General features: G+C 36.7%; 1 protein-coding gene across 3 annotated transcripts in view; it reads left to right on the top strand.

Moving 5' to 3' along the window:
• The window catches only part of ALDH1A2 (aldehyde dehydrogenase 1 family member A2), a 188,981-nt gene that overhangs the window by 109,506 nt on the left and 59,497 nt on the right, over positions 1-19,978 (top strand). For all 3 annotated transcript variants that reach the window (XM_074393829.1, XM_003928976.4, XM_010339605.3), the window contains exons 2-4: positions 12,470-12,574; positions 12,757-12,897; positions 15,761-15,890. In XM_074393829.1, the coding sequence (XP_074249930.1) occupies positions 12,823-12,897; positions 15,761-15,890 (205 nt within the window). In that variant the 5' untranslated portion in view covers positions 12,470-12,574; positions 12,757-12,822. The remainder of the gene's footprint in view (positions 1-12,469; positions 12,575-12,756; positions 12,898-15,760; positions 15,891-19,978) is intronic.

Below are 19,978 nucleotides of genomic sequence, written 5' to 3'. Positions count from 1 at the left end.
TCTTAGCACTGCTTTTGCTATCTCCCAAGAGTTTTCGTATCTTGTTTCTCTTTTCATTTGTTTCAAGACATTTTTTAATTTCTATCTTGAATATGTTTGTTGACACAGTGGTCATTTAGGAGCATGTTATTTAATTTCTATGTATTTGTATAGTTTCCAAAGTTGTTCTTGGTATTGATTTCTAGTTTTATTCCATTGTGGCCTAAGGAGATGCTTCATATGATTTTTTAAAAATTACTGAAATTTATTTTGTGGTCCAACATGTGGTCTGTCCTGGAGAATATTCTGTGTGCTGATGAAAAGGATGTATAGTCTACAGTTGTTGAATAGAATGTTAGGTCTAGTTGGTGTAAAATTTAGTTTAAATCCAGGGTTTCTGGTTGATTTTCTGCCTAGACAATCTGTCTTGTGCTGACATTGGGGGTGTTGAAGTCCCCCACTATTGTTGTATTGCAGTCTCTCTCTTTATATCTAGTAGTATTTGCTTTATGAATCTGGGTGCTCCAGTGTTTGATACAGATATATTTAGATTTTATATCATTTTGTTGAATTGATTCCTTAATATTATATAATGAGCTGCTTTGCCTGTTTTTTCAACTGGGCTTGGCTTAAAGTCTATTTTTATCTGATATAAATATAGTTACTCCTGCTTACATTTGGTTTCCATGTGAGTGAAATACCTTTTTTCATTTTTCATTTTTTTTTTTGTCCCTTAACATTCAATCTGTATGTGCCTTTATTGATAAGGTGAGTTTCTTCTAAGCAGTATGTAACTGGACCATTAAAAAAAAAATCCAGAGCGCGGCGTCTGCGCCCAGTGGTGGCGGAACGGCGGCAGGCCTGTCGTGAGGGAAAGCACATTCCACGTGCTGCAGCCGAAGCCACTCCCCTTGTGTGCATGCTTCCAGAGGCGACGAAGGAAAGCGTCTACACATAAGCTCAGGGGACAAAAATGAAGGTTATTGAAAAGAATCATGCTTGGTGGAAGAAGTAATTACATTTTTTTTCAAATGTCAGAGGAATAATGCTTTTATATTTCCTGAGGTGACCCAATTTGCACTACGATATGCTCCCTTAAATGAGAAAAGCAACGATAGCCCATAGATGATCTGAAAACAGAATGACTTGGAACACTTGTGCTTGAAAGGAAAGTGAAGTTTCTTGTACAGTCAAGATGCAGGAGTGATAAGGGGGAACTGAGGACTAAATTGTTCAAATGGTCTTCCTGAGGGGCCTGGAAGAATTCACATCTACAAGCCAGAACTTACATATCTTTCTGCTGACCCAGAATTTTTAAAGAAAACTTTTCTTCCTTAACCAACTGCAAATCAGAAAATATTAGAATCTACTTACAACCTGTAAGCCTCCGCTTCAAGATATCCCATCTTTTTAAACCAAAGCAATGAATAAGCTCCATATATTGATTTATGATTTTGCCTGTAACTTCTGCTTTCTTGAAATTTACCCATTTCTTTAAAGACACTTGCTTGAAAGCCATCAGGAAGATGAGTCTGATGTGTGTACTGCCACATTCTCTGTGCCTGGTACCCTGCAAATAAATACCCTCCATTCTGCAGTGGCAAACCTCAGTGTGAATATTTGGCTGCTGTGTGAATATTAACCCACTGTATGAGTGGACTCACTTTGATTTGGTAACAAAAACCTATGGAGAATATAAAAAGCTCTAACATACACATTATTGGTGTTCCAGGAGACAAAAAGAAACAAGTAGGAAAAAATATTTTAGGAAGTAATGACCAAAAATTTCTCAAAGCCAGAGTTTTCATAAGCTCATGATCCTCATATAGGGTACATGCAAATAATACCACATATTTTCTCATAAGTATTAGACTGCTGAAAACCAAGGAAAAAGACAGACTCCTAAACCTGGCTGACAGAAATGTCAATGTTTAGGAAAAAAAGGCAATTTATCATTGGCTCTCTATTAGAAAAGTCGGAGGCCAGAATATTGTGAAATACTGTCTTAAAAGCTCTAAGAGAAAAAAAAAAATATATATATATATATATGTATATATATATATATACACACACACATGTATATTTATACACACACATACATATATATCAACCCAGAAATGTACAGACAGTGATAATATTTTTAAGAGTAAAAGCAAAATAAATACACTTCCAAATCAAAGAAGAGTAAAAGATTAGTCATAAGCAGAATTATGCTACAAAAAAGTAAAGATCTTCAGGCAGAAGGGAAATGGTGCCAGATAGAAAACCGCGTATTTAGAATTGAATAAAAAAGAAGTCACTGGAAATGTGTAAATGGAAATGATAAATACTCAAGATGTGAGGAATCAACGAAGATTTTTTAGTATAAGTCTGAATTATTTGTGAGCTTGTTATTGTTACTAATCTGTGAAATGTTCCAAGAAAATACAAAGAACATTTCAAAGGTATATATTATATAGCTATGATATTGTAAAATGTATATTTGTTCTTTTACCCTGTTTCTGACAATACAATTTTTAAAAATAAAAAAATAAAAAAGAAATCCTTTCGGCCATTATTTATCTTTCCTCGCTGTTTTATATATTCTTTGCCTCTTTTTTCTTTTCATTGTTTATCGTTGTAGTTTGATGGATTCCTGTAGTGGTACCATTTGAGTCATTTATCTTCCTCCTTTGTGTGATTGATTTACAAATGAGTTTGATGCTTTCATATTTCAAAGTTAATATTTTGAGCATTTCTTGTAGGGCTAGTCTTGTGGTAACAAATTCCCTCATCCCTCAGTCTTTGCATATCTGGGAATCAGTCTATTTCTCCTTCATTTGTGAAGGATAATTTTGCTAAAGATAGTATTCTGGGTTAGCAGTTCCTTTCCTCCTCCCCCGCCCCCCCCCGCCGCCCCAGTGCTTTGAATATACCATCTCATTCTCTTCTGGCCTATAAGGTTTCTACTGAGAAATCTGCCATTAGTTTGATGGGGTTTCCTTCATAGGTGACTAGATGCTTTTTGTTGCTGTTTTTAGGATTTTTCTCTTTATCTTTGACTTTAGGCAGTGTGATTATAATGTGCTATGTAGAAGACCTTTTCATATTGTATCTATCTGAGAACTGTTAAGCATCCTCTATCTGAGTGTGTAAATCTGTTGCTAGACCTGGCAAGTTTTCATCTTTGTTTCTTCTCTTCTGGTAATACTGGTAATTTGTAAATTTGGCCAGCTTATCATTGTCCCAAGTGTCACAAAACCTTTGCTTGTATTTTAAATTCTTTGTTCTTTATTTTGTTTTACTGGATTATTTAAAAGACCTGTCTTCAAGATTTGAAATGCTTTTATTTTGCTGATTCTAAGATTTTAAATGCATTTTGTTTCCTTCAGTGAATTCTTGTGTTCCAGATATCTTTTTGGTTCTTTAAAAATACTTACTCTTTGGTAATTTCTCATTTATTTTCTGAAAAAAAATTTTTTTTTTTTATTCTTCAGAGTTCACTTGTGTCTCACTAGATTCTTTGAAGTCAATATTTTGAATTCCTTATCTGGGATTTTGAAATTTTCTGATTAAGATCTATTGATGTGTTCCTTTGGAGGTGTCATATTTCCTTGCTTTTTCATGTTTTCTCTGTCCTTATGTTGATATCTGCACATCTGGTTAACAGCTGGTTCCTATTTTTAAATTACTTTCATAGGGGAGGACTTTTTCCTGAAGGTGTATCTATGGTGTTGGTTGGAAAGGGCACTTTGGTTTTGGTTCTGGTTGGATGCAATAATGTAGTCTCTATATTATTTCTTTGTTGGTAAATAACATCAGTGATATGTGATTTCCTTGGTAAGTTAGAGTGTGGTTATTAGCAGAGGCTGTGGTGAAGTTGTGCTAGGGACTGGAATGCCAAATAGGCCAGTCTTTTCACCCCGCTGGTTGCAGTGGTAGGTTGAGTGTGCCTGTCTTGGTGCCCCAGTGTGAAGTACCTGGGCATTTGTGTTAGAAGTTACCAGCAGGCTGATTCTTGGCCTTTAGGTGGCTTTCTCACCTGGAGGTAGTGACAACAGTGGACCAGGTGGTTGGATGTGTTCCCAGGCCTCTAGATACCTTATGTGGCATGGCAATGGTGGAAGCAGTGTTAAGATGATCCTCTGCGTTCTGAGTAGTGTATATGGATATTGGGAGTGGCTGTGATGGGCTGGACAGGAAAGTCTCCAGGCCTGAGGTTGCACTTGCAGGTAGAGGTCAGCTTATGTGGTACTGCCTAGGAAGTTAGGCCCAACTTCAGTACTCTGTGAGGAATTTTCAGGTACCCAAGGTGGTAGATTGGGTTGGGAAATCTCCAGGACATCAATCTGTGTGCTCTTTCTTGGGAATGTGGAGCAATGCAAGGCCAGGTAGGCTTTTGTTCAGGCCCCCTAATAGTGAGAGGAGGCACCAGCTGTGATGGGCAGGGGCAGGGAGATTCTTAGGCCCCAGGCAGAGTTCTTGAGTGAGGGGCATTAGTAGCTGCCTTGAGGCCTTGCCATTGGAGAGGATGTGGCCATCATCAGTGGCCGTAGCCTGGACTGGCAGGTGGGGAATGTGTGTCTCTTTCATGCCCCAGTCTTAGTGAGGCTTGGTCCCCTGCCCTGGTGGTGGTAGCCTGCACCTAACTCATCCCTCTGCACCAGCTGCAGCAACCCCTGCCCAGCTCACATCCAATTCCAGCAACTTGTGTCTCCATCTCAGATCTCAGTTAACACTTGCCTAGCAGCACTACGTGTCTCAGCTCATCTCTCACTGACTTCTTAGCGTTGGCTGCAGTAGCACTCTCATATCGCCCTGCTATCCAAGCAGTAATAGCCTGAGTTTCCTTAACGCCTCAGTCCTGGCACTGCTGGGCCTCAGGACAGCACACAGTTTGTCAAAGGCTAGGTTTGGAAATGATGCCTTGCTGTAGCTACTTAGGTCTTAGAAAGGATGTGAGACTCAGTGTGAGTTCTCTCCTAAGAGCAGTTCATCCCATGGTGTCCTGGCAGCTCCCTGATTAGTTTTAGGGCTTGGGAGGGTTGAAGGCTTCTCTAGTGGCACAATTCCATGGTAAGGATATAGGCTGCTGGAAGTCTCTCTCTTACACATTCCCTACTTTGGGAAATCACTCTTGGCTCCCAACTGATCCGTCTGGGAGGATTCAAGAGTCAACCTTCTTTCCTGCTTTTGGTGCTTCCTTTCCCTTCTTTGTTGAATTCCAGTGTTCTTTTGGATAATGTATTTGGAGTGTGACTGTCTATATACTATTCTGTTTTAAGTGGAGGAGGCAGGCATAAAATACTTCTAGTGAACCCTCCCCCACCTGAAGAATTAATACAAATGATTAAACTTGCTAGTTAAAAGATAGATTTTCATATTAAATAAAATCTAACCGTATATCACTTACAGAGACACATCAAAGTAATAAAGACATAGTTGAGAGCAAAAGGATAGGAAAAGATAAATTAGACAAACACTGGAGAAAGGCTTAGGTAGCTATTCTATATTAAGCAAAATAGGCTCTAAAATACAGTTTTCTTAGTAATAAAGAGCATCACTTCATATTGATAAATGGTTTACCAGAGAGATCTAAGGGTTACAAACTTATATATGCTAATAAAATTTCAGGCTTCTATTCACCTGAAAATGATAAAGGTAATAATATGGAGTTAACGAGTATGTTAATAAATCCACCACCAATGTGGGAAATTTCAGCATGGCTTTCTCAGTGATCATAGTACAAATATAAATGTTAATAACAATCAAGATGACCTTAATGCATTTCACAAAATTGATACAATAGACACATACAGAAACCTGCATCCAATAATTACTATATTTGGGCAAAAAAAAGAAAATATCTAAGAATAAATAAATTAAAAATACAGATTAGTGTTTAACTCTAGCGGTGGCTAAGTCAGTCAAGCTGGCGGATGGGATTAGGGAGAAACACACAAGTAGCATCAGGAATACTAATAACATTTCAGTGCTTGAATGATGCGTTCATGGTATATTTTAATATAGTAGATCTTAACTTGCATTTCTATTACATACATTTTACAGTACTTATTAAATATAACATAAGAAAATTTTGTTCCTCAAATATTCTCTTCATTCTTTAGTGTGTTCCGGATTTGTTCTTGGTGTGGGAAGTACTGTATTGCTGACCATATCTGGAAGGATGTTAAAAAGTGATTCATGTCAATACCATTTTACCTGGCAATCCCATTACTGGGTATATACCCAAAGGAATATAAATCATTGTTATAAAGATACATGCACACATATGTTCATTGCAGCACTATACACAATAGCAAAGACATGGAATCAACCCAAATGCCCATCAGTGATAGACTGGGTAAAGAAAATGTGGTACATATACACCATGGAATACTATGCAGCCATAAAAAGGAATGAGAGCGTATCCTTTGCAGGGACATTGAGGGAGTTGGAAGCCATTATCTTCAGAAAACTAATAGAGGAACAGAAAACAAAACACATGTTCTTACTTACAAGTGGGAGCTGCACACTAAGAACACATGGATACAAGGAAGGGAATAACACAAACTGGGGCCTGTCAGAGGGAGGGGGGTGGAGGGAGAGCACCAGGTTAAAATAGCTAGTGCACATGGGGCTTAATACCTAGGTGATGGAATGATAGGTGCAGCAAACCACCATAGCACATGTTTATCTGTCTAACAAACTTGCATGTCCTGCACGTGTATCCCAGAACTTTAAATAACATTTAAAAAGTAATGATAACAAAGTGATTTCATGTCCTCTCTCAGCAGACATTCTATTCTATTCCAGTTAATGTTAACTAAGTGCCCACCATTCCATCTTTTTAATAACAACAACCCATAATATGTCAGGGGACAGCTAGTTTTTTACAGCCACAATGGAAAGAAAGTTAGGTATATTAACTAATCCCTCCAACCTCTGAGAAACTTGGAGTAGATAATTGCCTTCTTTTATGGACCATCTGTTCCTTTTACCTTCAGTTACAGCATCACAGAATTACATGATTTTAATAAGTAGATATTTTGTTTATTTTCCAAATGATTAAACTGAACAACAGTCAAGTAACTTAGGGTCAGATATATTTTCTACTTTCAATGATCTTTGTACTAGAAAAGCCCACAGAATTTTTCCTCCTACTGATTCTGAAGTTCAGTAGACTACAAAGCAAAATTTTCTGGTCTCTTATCCTGACGTTAACAAGGCTTTGAGTTAAACTGATTTTTAAATTTTAAAATGAGTAATTTTGGGCATCTTAGGCCATGTTTTAAGACAGAACTCAAATGGCTTATTTTCATTTTCCACAAACTCACATTTAAATAAACTTTTGTGAAGATGTTGAATTCTCATTTCTTCACTTAACAAATTTGTTTGGGGCATTTAAAATCTGAAAGGTAGGCACCAAATGATGACACTGGCTTTTAAACTTTTTTTTTTTTTAACTTCCCATTTTGAAATAATTTCAGATTTACAAAAATAAAGTTCAAAAATAGTGCAAAAAATTTTCATCTATTCTTTATCCACATTCCCCAAATGATCTTAAAATTATAAAAATTATAAAAATCAGGAAATTAACATTGATACAATATTATCATCCGATCTAAAAATCTTACTCAAATTTCACCAGTTGTCCCATTAATATGTATTTTTTTTCCTGGCCCAGCAGAGAATCCATGGTTACACGATGCATTTGATTTTTATGTCTTATTAGTGACCTTTAATTTGGAACAGTTTTTAGTCTTTGTCTCTCATGACGTTGGCAGTTTAAGGAAGTATGGGACAATTATTTTGTAGGACATGCTTTAGTTTGGATTTACCTGTTGTACCCTAAAGATTGAATTTAGATTATGCCTTTTGAGTAAGTATACCACAGAAGGGATCTTGTGTCTTTCTTAGCATATCATACCAGCTGTATATGATATCAGTTTGTCCCATTGCTGGTGATGTCAGCTTTAATCATTTGATTAAGGTGGTGTCTGCCAAGTTTCTCCAACATAAAGTTACTATTTTTTCCTTTGTAACTAATAAATATCTTGAGGGGAGGTATTTTGAAACTACACGAACACCCATCGTACATTCTTCATTGTATATTTTCCCACTAATTTTACTGTGTAGTGATTATTTTGCCTGAAGCAGTTATTACTATGGTATTTGACAAATAATAATCATCTAATCCTATCGTTTCTTTACATCTAGTAGTTGGAATTCTGTGAAGAAGAGCTCTTCCTTATCCCACAATTATTCATTTATTCATTAAAAATTTATATCATTATGAACTTTTAGGATGTCTTTTTCATTCCATGGGCAATAATCTATTTCCAGCAGTATTTATTTTTTGTTTATATTATTCCAGTATTGACCATTGGGAGCTCCTACATGTTGACATCTATATCTTTTTATTAGGTTTCTATCAATTTTTAAGTATTTACTTGGTTTCAGGCACCACAGTGTTCCAGGCTCACCTTTTACTTTCCCTGCTACTGTTCTGAAATAAACCATTTCTCCAAAGAGCCCTGGTCAGAGAAGAATGCTATAGACAGAATTCAAAGCTTTGGAAATTCCCTAGAGAGCTGCAAACATTAAAATAGTGACCTTGGAGATATTTGTTATTCCATGTACCAACAACATTGTCCATATAATTTTTTAAATGCCATTTTACAGCACTGGGTCTCCAAAAGTAATAATGTAGTAAAATTAAAATTTTGATTTTGGCACACCAGGAAAAATAGCCATCACTCACCGTCTAGTTCCAATGTATTCATTTTATTTTTATTATTTTATGAATAATTTACAGAAGTAAGAATGAGTTGATAAAAAAACAGCAGAATAAGAATTTAAACATGGCAAACCATATTTTTATTTCACATTTTCCTGATTTAGGAGGTAATGTAGCCTGAATTTGGCAATGCCTCTGAATGCAGGTAACTGCTCATGGCTGTCATATATGAACCAAGAACATAATCATCTCATAAATACTGGCTCCAGATTTTAAACAGATCTCTAGTAAGTGATAGCTCATCATTATCTCTGGTTCTTCTACGATATGTATTATCACAGTGTAATGCTAGTGAAAAATTTGGGAGCTCATGATTCTGTTAAAAAAAAAAAAGGTGGCCATATTTTTGTTTCACAATTACAAAAATCTTTTTATTTTCACTTTTTTAAGGGTCAATCAGCTTGATCAAGCCAATGAACTTTTAAGATTTCTACATAATCTCTGTTTTTTCAGTCACCTTTACATATGTACCTACCTTTAACATTTGTTTATTTATGAATATGAAGTAATTTTTATTTTTTGAGATGGAATCTCACTGTGTTGCCCGAGCTGCAGTGCAGTGGTGCAATTTCAGGTCACTGCAACCTCCACCTCCCAGATTCAAGTGATTCTCCTGCCCCAGCCTCCTGAGTAGCTGGGATTACAAGCATGTGCCACTATGCCCGGCTAATTTCTTATAGAGATTCACTATTTTGGCCAACCTGGTTTTGAACTCCTAACCTCATGATCCACCTGCCTTGGCCTCCCAAAGTGCTGGTATTACAGGTGTGAGCCACCATGCCTGGCAGTACATTTTTACCAACCAATATTAGAAAAGATAAAAGAATTGTCATATGTCCTTTTACCAAAGCAGGATGGTCCAGGTTCTTGTTGCAAAATACTAAATGATGAAGTAGAATCATTAGACTCTCAAGTGCTCTGTCTCTGCCTTCATTTTTTCACTCATCTAATAATTGTGAAATACCATTCTCTTAATTTTATTCCTTATCACATTATGGGCAGAAAAGTAAGAATTCCAAATTCTTAACTGTGTTCAATGGAAGCTGAACAGAATATGATAAAGATGGCATCTCTAGACTTGTTTTATACCTTCTTGAAAGGTGATGTATTGGACAACACAATTAGAAAACTGAAGGATGATAGAGTGGCGACATTCCTTTCCAGACAATTTTACAATTTTTTGTTTCCTTATTTTAGTTTTTTAAGCACAGTTAGAAATAATTGATGACTGATGATGAAATAATTCCTAGCATGATGAAACACGAAAATGTTTTAAAATGCAGGAAATGTAAGATCACTAAAATCTCATAATGTATTTTAGATCCTATACTGCGTCTTAGATTTATAAAATGATCAATAGATTAAGTGATGAGTAAGAAAACGAGTTTAAATTATGAAGTAGTTTTTCTTTTTGATTTTCAGAAAACCTGTAGGAAACAATAAAAGTCATGAAATATCTATCTTTACAAATAATTAAAATTGCTGCACAGATAAACTTAAAAACTAAACTTGGGGACAGGTACAGTAGCTCATGCCTGTAATCCCAGCACTTCGGGAGTCTGAGGGGGCAGATCACTTAAGGTCAGGAGTTTGAGAACAGCCCGGGCAACATAGTAAGTCCCCGACTCTACTAAAAATACAAAAGTTAGCCAGGCATGGTGGCAGGCGTTTGTAATCCCTGCTACTTGGTAGGCTGGGGCAGCAGAATCACTCGAACCCGAAAAATGGAGATTGCAGTGAGTGAGCTGAGATAGAGCCACTGTACTGCAGCCTGGGCAACAGAGCAAAGCTCTGTCTCAAAACAAAACAAAACAAAACAAAACAAAAAATTAAACTTGAATCAGTGGACTCTGGTGATATTCCAAAGGTTAAAAAGTTTGATTCAGTCACATGGTGAATAAAAGGATCATGACATTGGTAAGACTGCTTTTTCCTTAAACCTGGTAATATCCTAGAAGTGGATCCTTAATGAAACTAACTTTTTAATTTTCTCCTTTTGTTACCTGGACATCATACTGTGTTTCAAAGGAGAATGCAAATGTAATGAGCTATGAGCTGTGAGAAAATTTGTTAAGTAGACTGAATGAAAAGAGAACCAGACCAGTAATTCAAGAATTTTAACTCTTAGCTCAGGCTTGAACATACTAGTTCTGTTACTTCAGACTGGCTAATCCTGGAAATTATGTATATTGGAAAGAATGTAGTAGCCTTTGAGTCAGTCACAATATGAACCTGCTTCTTCAGACTCAAGCTCCCTGTCTCTCAATTTTTTCATGTTTAATAGAGATAATAAAATCCTGCTTCACAGGGTTATTAAGTACTAAAGAAACTATAGAGACTGTCAGACTCTAGAGGGCTGGAACTCTCTTAATCATCTTTGTCTTTCCTGTGACTAGAAGTTATCTGAGGTTTTATTGGGTAAATTATGTTAAGCATGTTTATGAACCGTATGTTATAAACTGTAAAATGTACAATTAAAAGGTCGTTTTGTTTGTGTCAGTATAGCTGTATTAAGTGCTCTACAAATTTAAGATATTTTATTTTCCTTTATCTTAAAAATCTTTTGGGAAAAGAAAGTTGTAGTTAAATAAATGCCTCCTTCTACATGGGCTCATTGTTCTTATCAAATCAAGGAAAAAATGTAAAAGAAAAGCTTTGGGACATTTTCTAGAATTTGATATTTTCCAATGGTAGATTTGTATTTATTAAGCCTTATCTCTTATTATTTTTTAAATGGCAGGCAACAAATATAAATCAGTTTATCATTGTGTTTATCCTAAATTGGATGATTGACTGGTTCATAAGTTCAGAAATTTCATTGTGGTGCCATAAATTTTATAGAGTAAAACATCTTTGTATGTCTTCTAAGCTAACATGGTCTAAAAATATTAGTTTAGGTTTCTCACTCAATACCAATAACAATTTAAATTTTTTCTTGCTTTATCTTTTCTCTTGTCCTTTAACTCATTTATTACAAATCTTATGAGAAATTGACGTGAATAATTTCTCAAATCTTTCATCTCTTTGCCATTTTAATATAATCTCAATTTCATGTCTAAGGAGACCAAGCCTTTTAGGAAATACTGGGGTGATCATTTGAAAGTTATACCCCACCTACCAACTCCCCATCCCCCTCTCTTTTGGCTATGTGATACAGCCTGTTCAGCAAAGGGAAATAAATCTAACTTGGATTTACACATATCACTTGTTTAACTCACTAGTTTGGTCAGAGGCATTGGTCAGGACCTGACTATAAATTAGGTGAGTGCTTTTTGCAGTACCATTCAGGTTTCCTTGAGAAGTCACTTAGGCCTCTGGCAGAGAAAGTGGGATCTAAGGCTTGATGACTGTCAGTTTGATCGACTATTTAACCCTTAGGGATATTGGCCAGATCTTGGACTATCAATAAATGTTACCTTAGCCTCAGTGTATGATTAGTATGTATGTGAGACTTATGTCCTTATTTGTATCTTTCATTAATTGACAGGTTCATGAAAGATAAGAACTGTAGTTAGCCTTCAGATAATGTTGAAAGAAAAACAGAGGAAATTTCTAAATTGGGGTTGAGTCTAGAAAGGTCTCTTAGAACACTTCAAATTCTGTACTTTTATTGTATAACAAATGTTATCATAGTAGTTCCATAACACTTGGCCATTGACTGGCTCTTTATCACCTGTGTCACAGATCCCATTCTGTTGTCTACTCCCTTAGATCTTTATAAACAACGAATGGCAGAACTCAGAGAGTGGGAGAGTATTCCCTGTCTATAATCCAGCCACAGGAGAACAGGTGTGTGAAGTTCAAGAAGCAGACAAGGTATGTCTTTTGTAGAAAAAGATTCCTTACGAAATTAACTGCCTTCAAACAGCAGAGCAGTAAACATATGCTCTCCATACACCAGTAGATGCTCATGCTTCACTTTTTTCATGAGAGCAGATGGTTCTTCCTTTATTTGGAGTGTTTATCTTTCTTCAGTTGTGCCTCTTCCTCTCTAACAGGCAGATATAGACAAAGCAGTGCAGGCAGCCCGCCTGGCTTTCTCTCTTGGTTCAGTGTGGAGAAGGATGGATGCTTCAGAAAGAGGACGTCTGTTGGATAAGCTTGCAGACTTGGTGGAACGGGACAGGGCAGTTCTTGCAGTAAGTAACCTTAGAAAACATTAAGTCTTTACCCCAAATTTGCCATTCTGCTGAAATTTGAATTCCTCGGTCTTTCTAAAAGGATACTTTAAAGCAGACCTGGGGAAAAAGCTAAGGAGTACATAATACATATGAAAAATTAGACGTGTTTCGATTTGGGGATCAGGTGGGGAAGTGGAGGATCAGCTGAATGTCTCCTATCACTGAATTTTAAAGAGAAAACTAGAGCTTTTCCCAACTGGTAAGGACCTTCCTTTATAAAACTCTCCCTCCGCATGACCAATTAAAAAAAGTCAAGCAACAAGATAGTCACCGTGCTGCCTACAGAAAACCAATATCAGATGATTATTTTCAGAATGAAGTAGAACAAGTTTTACCTCCCCAGAGTTAACCTCTTTTGACTGAAGAGAGGCCTTCGGAAGCGGAGGGCGTAGTATGCATTTCTCATACACTTCTGCTCCATTTGCCTTCTGATTCTGTGAGCCAGTAGGAAGGAGAGACAGCAGGAGATAGCAACTTCTTTCACTAAAACAATTATTTTCCTCAAATAAGAAACTTCTCCTGCACTAATGGGTTTTGTTGTTGCTGGTGTTTTTAAAATAAAAATCAATTTCTTAGAGAATATAAACTTTTTGAAAACCTGAACCCTTCAGGAATATATGCACTATATACTTGGGATCTCTACCTGGGATCAGTGAATATTTAGGGTTTCCTTGTTCAGTTAGGGCATTCAAGCCGTGAGTACGATATCGTTCCCTCTGCTTGGGAAAATAGGTCACTATTGGGCTTGCTTCGGGGAAAGCAAGCATTCATTCCCTTTCTCAGTGTCCCTCCTACCATAGTTCTTCCCTTCTACTATTCCCCTCAGAAATCTGTTCATAGTATGGGAACAAAATGATTCCTTTGTGGAAATGGTTTGGGATTCTAGCTATATATAACATTTATTTGTGAATGAAAACATTTTCTAATCTGGCATCCTAGAGAATACTGTTCGAATGAGGTGTTTATACATACTGTGAAAACAATATTTCATGGTAAAGAAACTCCTTCTTGGAGATTGACAAGATACTGAGCATATTAAAGGCACGGGAAAAGCCTACTAAACGCTTTTCAAGCTTATTTGAGCCTCATTACCATTTTTCTGGCTAACATATCAATATCATGCAAAACCAAGTTTTTTGGGACACATTAGAGAAGACTGCTTTTTATACTTATCTCTTCCCTGAATTATGATTTTCTTGAGAATTAAACTTGTATTTTACCTTTTTTGTTTTGTTTTGTTTTGTTTTGGTAATCCTAGCATGGTTCTTAGCATGTAAGTGGCAAATAAGGGCACCTAGGTGGTCAATAAATGACTGTTTAATTGAGCTAAAGATACATCTATAGCACTGGATTAACACTGTACTAGAAGATGATTAGTTAATTTCTGCAGTTATATTTTCATACAATAACACTCAAATATCTTTCATTCTCTTCTATGTGTCTCACTGATCAAGTCTCTTTTCCTACCACACCTAAATGAGATTCATGCTGTTAAACACTCTCAAGCTATGAGAAAAGTGAATTTTAGTAAGAGGGAGCCTGTGGATGAAAGGGGAGCTCTTGACTGGAAAACTGAAATTAATACTGTATCCAGAGTAAACACAATTGAAAATAAATCTACAACTGGCAATTTTCAATGAATATAACTGGTGTCAGCAGCTCACAGAGACTATTTAGACAGCCCAGATTCTGGTTATTGACACTGTTCACTCTATGTTGTGTAGATTTTGGTGCTATACTGGCTGCATAGAGAATGTAATCCCTATCGTATAAACATGCATGTTCTAAAAAGTACTAGGAAATATTTTGATTCCCTTTTTAAAGGGTGAGCCAGTATACAGTAATAAGTAACATGATGTTTTTAAATAAGGTTCATTTCATTCACATAGCAAGTACATAAATTGTAATGGAAGTCATAGTATTTTCATCTCATTGATTGGAGAATATTTTAATTTTAGTCTTGTCAGTGTGTCTTATAACATATAGGGAAAAAAAAGGAAATTGCCCAGACATATTTTTTTATTTCACTTGTCAAACTTGTAACACCTTTAATATTTCTAAAGTCCAAATACTCTTCTATTTCAGCATGTTCATTTTTCATTGTTTTTGTTACAGACTTAGCCAGTTTAGGAACATGTCATTAAAATAATAACGTTTATAATGTAAAGCAGTTCAATATTGCCATTTTTATTAAATAGAGCAGATATTTCACTCTTCATAGATAATGGTTGTTAACATAAATGTTTACTAAAAACCAGCCTTTAAGTTGTTAACATCTGGGCTTCCCTAGAGGAGATCTTGTTTATTTGGTGGTAATAAATAAACTCGCTGTGCACTGTGGATATTCCGTTTCTCAGCAGGGATCTTGGCAGCTGTGGAGAACACTTTCTATTCTCATCAGTTGCATAAAGAGCCCATGTTTCTGCTCCTCTTTAGATGGATTCAGATTACTGATGTAGACACCAAAGAAATCCCAGTGAGCTCTGATCATTAATATAATGGAAGCTGTTTTGACAAGCAGAACATTTCTTTATCATTAGTTAAAGAAATATTGTGTTAATGTATTTGGATAGTGGTTACTGGTAGCACACAGGCACAGGAACATGAACCTATATACTCCGTGTGGTTTTTAGTGGGAACTAAACCAAATTGACAGTACTAGAAATCTTTTTATTTGAGAATTCATAGTTGACCAGGTATGCATCTCCATTCATATTCATTTGTATTCTCTCTGTTCCTTTTTTCTTCTGCTCCAGAAATTAGTTAGTGTATTGCTGGAAAGTTCTGGGAACTTAATATCTCTCCATTTCTTTTCCAACAGACCATGGAATCCCTAAATGGTGGCAAACCATTCCTGCAAGCTTTTTATGTGGATTTGCAGGGTGTCATCAAAACCCTTCGGTATTATGCAGGCTGGGCTGATAAAATTCATGGGATGACCATTCCTGTAGGTATGTGCAATCTGAGTATGTTGAAAAGGAAAATGTGAGACTACCAGAAATGCAGTTTTACCACCAAACACAAGCAGCAGTCACGTAGAATACAGATATGGGCACACTTAACAGCAGTTAGAACTGAGTGAAGAACCAACCAAATTATGTCACTGACTCTGACAACTTCCCTTTTTCTATAGATAGTCTGTGTATAATATCTACAGGCACAAGCCTATAGGGGTCTTACAGATACAGATAGGGACCAGCCACTTAAATCATTACCTCATTCATCTAAGGAACAGGTATGTATTTGTCCACTGGTAAATGCTCAGCGTTGTGCTAGGTTAGCTGATGGGGTAGATAGGAAAGAGCATTATTGGATAAAGGGAAGTCATGGGAAATTCCAAGAAGGTTAAGACTTGCTCCTTGCCCTCCTGAAACGTAAGATCTACTCTCTGGAAGGAAATACTCTAAATGTTAACAGTTGTCTCTGAGGGGTGAGATTATGGCTGATTTTCAGTTTCTTTTTTATATTTTTCTCTACTTTCTATGAATTTCTCCAATGGCCTTGAATTACTTTCACAATCTGTAAAAACAACAGTAATCCTAACCCCTTTTTATTATTAAGATCCAAGTTAGATGACAAAATCAACAATATGAAAAAGTTAAAGGCCCCTATAGGAGTGTTATAATTGGGTGCTAAGTTGTGTGCTTCACCTGTTGGTGCGGTAGCCCTTTAAATGAGAGAAAAAGTATCCAAGACTAAAGCAACTAAAGCAGTCACTGAAGAGATGCTGATCTAAGCTTGAACACTAGTCATAGCTAATACCAATTGAGTGCTTTCACAGCAACCCCAGGAGAAAGGCACTATCATAAACATCTTCAGTTCACAAAGGTGAAAAGGGGTCTGGTGAAGTAAAATTAGTTTTTCGAATTCATAGAGTAAGTAAGTTTTAGAGCTTCTAACTTTGATGTTAGAACCTAGGCTTATAACCACTTCACTAGAGAATTTCAAATAGATCTCAGGAGGAAGAGATATCCTTAGTATCCACTAAGCACTGTGCCAGGTGTTCAGCCTGTGTTCTCCAGAAGGCAGTCTCCCTACCATGGAGAGTGCATAGTAGCAGGAGTGGAAAGTAAGGCTGAGGACTTTGAAGTGTCTCTTTTGGGCCTTCTAGCCAGACTGAGCAGTAGTCATTTACTTAAAAAGGGAATGGTTTGGCTGATAGTGTAGATGGCTCAGAACAGTGCTTCTCAAACTTAATGTGTACGTGAATCACCGAGGGTCTTCTTCAAGTGCAGTTTTTGACATAGTAGGTGTGGAGTGGGGCCTGAGACTCTGCATGTCTAATCAGCTGCTGGTCCTCTGCATTGAGTAGCAAGGAGAGGACACAGCAGAACCAAGTTAGGTGGCTATTGTGATGTCTTATGTAGGCGTGGTATGGCAAGGGAGGAATAATTTACAGTGAGAACGGAGGTTTAGAGAAATGACTTCCAAGGATTATTTTTTAAATTGCTCCCACAAATGATGAGGACATGTGGAATGTTAGTCTTTAGAAAAGGCATTTCTGATTGTAGGGGCTCTTCCCCTCCATCCAGGTTCTTCCCTTGTTCAAATGACTGAGAAGGGTGTAGAAGATTGCTCTTGGGAAAAGTCAGAAACTTAGTTCATTTCCGGTTCTAAGGATAATACAGAACAGTTGTTCTCCAGCATCACTTGCAGGTTGTGGGGATGGCCTAAGTGAAGCAGAAAATCAGTATTTGTTATGAGCATACCTTTTAGAGGTCCTGAGGGTTAAAACCTTTGTCAACAATGGGAAGCAATGTCAGTCTTTTTAGGTGGGGACGCCTGTCCTATATCTGTACAGAAAAGTAAATTAAGAAGCTCAAAGGCCCTAGTTGTTTTGTTTTGTTTTGTTTGTCCCCACACCACCTGCCATTTCATTATTAAAACAACAAATACGTTTTAGGCATTTAAATATCTTTTCAAACTATTTAAAAAGCTCTGAGGAATACTGTGAAACAAGACAATGCACATAGGTCTCTATTTGGCCCAACTGTATCCTGGTTTTCTTTTATTTTATCAGGAGGGAAGACCCTGATTAGATAAAGACAAATATTGATTGGCATCCCCGATAATGTTTGATGCTTTAATGTAACTTGATATGGTAATAGAGGTGGTTGGCTCATAAGCCTCACTGTTTTCATCTAATGCGTTTTGGAAATTCTGTGGATGCTTATCTACGAGTTAGAAATTCAGAGCATAGAAAAGACTCTTACAGTAGTCTTTCCCAACTTTATTCATTAACTGGTATTCAGCCAATGTAGGAAAAAATGAGGAATTGCCTTAAACTCTCGGTAGCTTTTTGTTTCCCAAAAAACAAAAAGTTTTTCTGAAAGTGCATTTAGAGGTATACTGGGATGAGGGAGTCTCCCTGCCATCAGGCCTATATGCAGAACTTTTAGGAGGCTGAAGTATGGGTCATAAGAGCTCTCTCCACAGTGTCTCAAACAAATGAGGGAAGGATGGAGACAGAGGTTAACCTGGCAGCTTTCCTCTCTGTTCCAGTTTTACATTTGGGCTTGCCTAGAGGCTGCTTATAATTCAGCCAATAATGTCTTGGTTAGTCCATTGCTTAGTGAATGTAGCTGTACTAAATTAGAGGAGACATAGGAGAATATCACAGAAAGGAGCATCATAATTATTCACTTAAATTATTCTCAGATTTGTCCAGTAAATTGATGCATTTGTAGTTGTCATTTGTAACTCCATAATTTAACGTCAGCTTCATTTTGTCTCTGAATACTTGGCTGTTTTTCCACAGTGAAGTCTGTAATACAGAAAGTCCATTAGTCTTTAACCATGACATCTTTATTAAGCTACATGCATTTTCCTGCAAAACAACCAAATTTTATGTTTGGAATGATAAAGAAATAATGTAGTTTGTATTTGCATAGAATTTAAAAGTATAAAATACTCGTTCATGTATAATATCTATGTGATTATGTGTGTGAGCTGATGAGATAGTCTGGATTTTAAATGGTATTTTACCCATTTTACCTCTAAGAAAATAAGACTGTAAGGGTTTAGTGTCTAGAAGAAGGTCACATGGCTAGTAAGTGAGAGACCTGAGATTAAAACTCAAGACTTTTTCTGCCTAAGCCGTGGTAAACTGTCTTCTTATGGAGATTGGTTCAGCAAAGCAGGAAGGTGGCCCTGGTAAAGTTACTACCCCTGTGCTGTTTTTTCTTTTTAGTAATACGCAGTTTATTCTCATTATTTACAGTAGTTATGTTTTATAAAGTTGTCACCATTACTGAATTAGCAAATACAGAACTATTGCTTCTAGGGGAAATACAAGGTTAGGTTTCTTCAAGCTTCTGATAACATTCTTGTCCACTAATCAGAGCATGGCCTTGTTTTATGTGCATTTCTGTTGAAAGAGCCTTTGTTTTATATATATATATATGTATTTGATTTATGAACACTGAACTCATGGCCAACCAGACAAAAGTACTGTAACTCATACCTGAATGAAGCTTGTCTGATGCGTGTATTTTCTTTGTAAGGCACTTCAGACTTCATGCACTTAGGAACACTAGACAGCACTCAACACTATGCTTAGGGGCATTTTAAACAGCAAAATCATGGACAAAAGGCACAAAAATGTGAAAAATGTGGCACTAAACAGACCACAAAAAAGACACTTTTTTTTTTTTTTAACAACATGAGAGCTGAAGCAGTAAGTCATAGTGTCACCTTGTTCAACCTCAGCTAAGAATATGTGCGTCAGGTGACTCAAAATTTTCCCTGCTTTGGGGAAATGTAAATTAAAATCACAATTTAATCACCTCACTACTGCAAAAAGAAAGGCCATAATTTTTAAAAAATAGATGTTGGCGTGGATGTGGTAAAGGGAACACTTTTACACTGCTGGTGGGAATGTAAATTAGTACAACCACTATAGACAGCAGTATGGAGAGTCCTTACACAACTTAAAGTACAACTACTGTTTGTTCCAGCAATCCCACTGCTGGGTACCTACCCAAGGAAAATAAGTCATTATATGAAAAAGGCACATGTACATGCATGTTTATGGCAGTAC

Source organism: Saimiri boliviensis, chromosome 2, assembly GCF_048565385.1.
Source record: "Saimiri boliviensis isolate mSaiBol1 chromosome 2, mSaiBol1.pri, whole genome shotgun sequence".
NCBI lineage: Eukaryota > Metazoa > Chordata > Mammalia > Primates > Cebidae > Saimiri > Saimiri boliviensis.
Note: the sequence above shows the minus strand (reverse complement) of the source record. Positions and strands in the feature narration are given on the sequence as shown.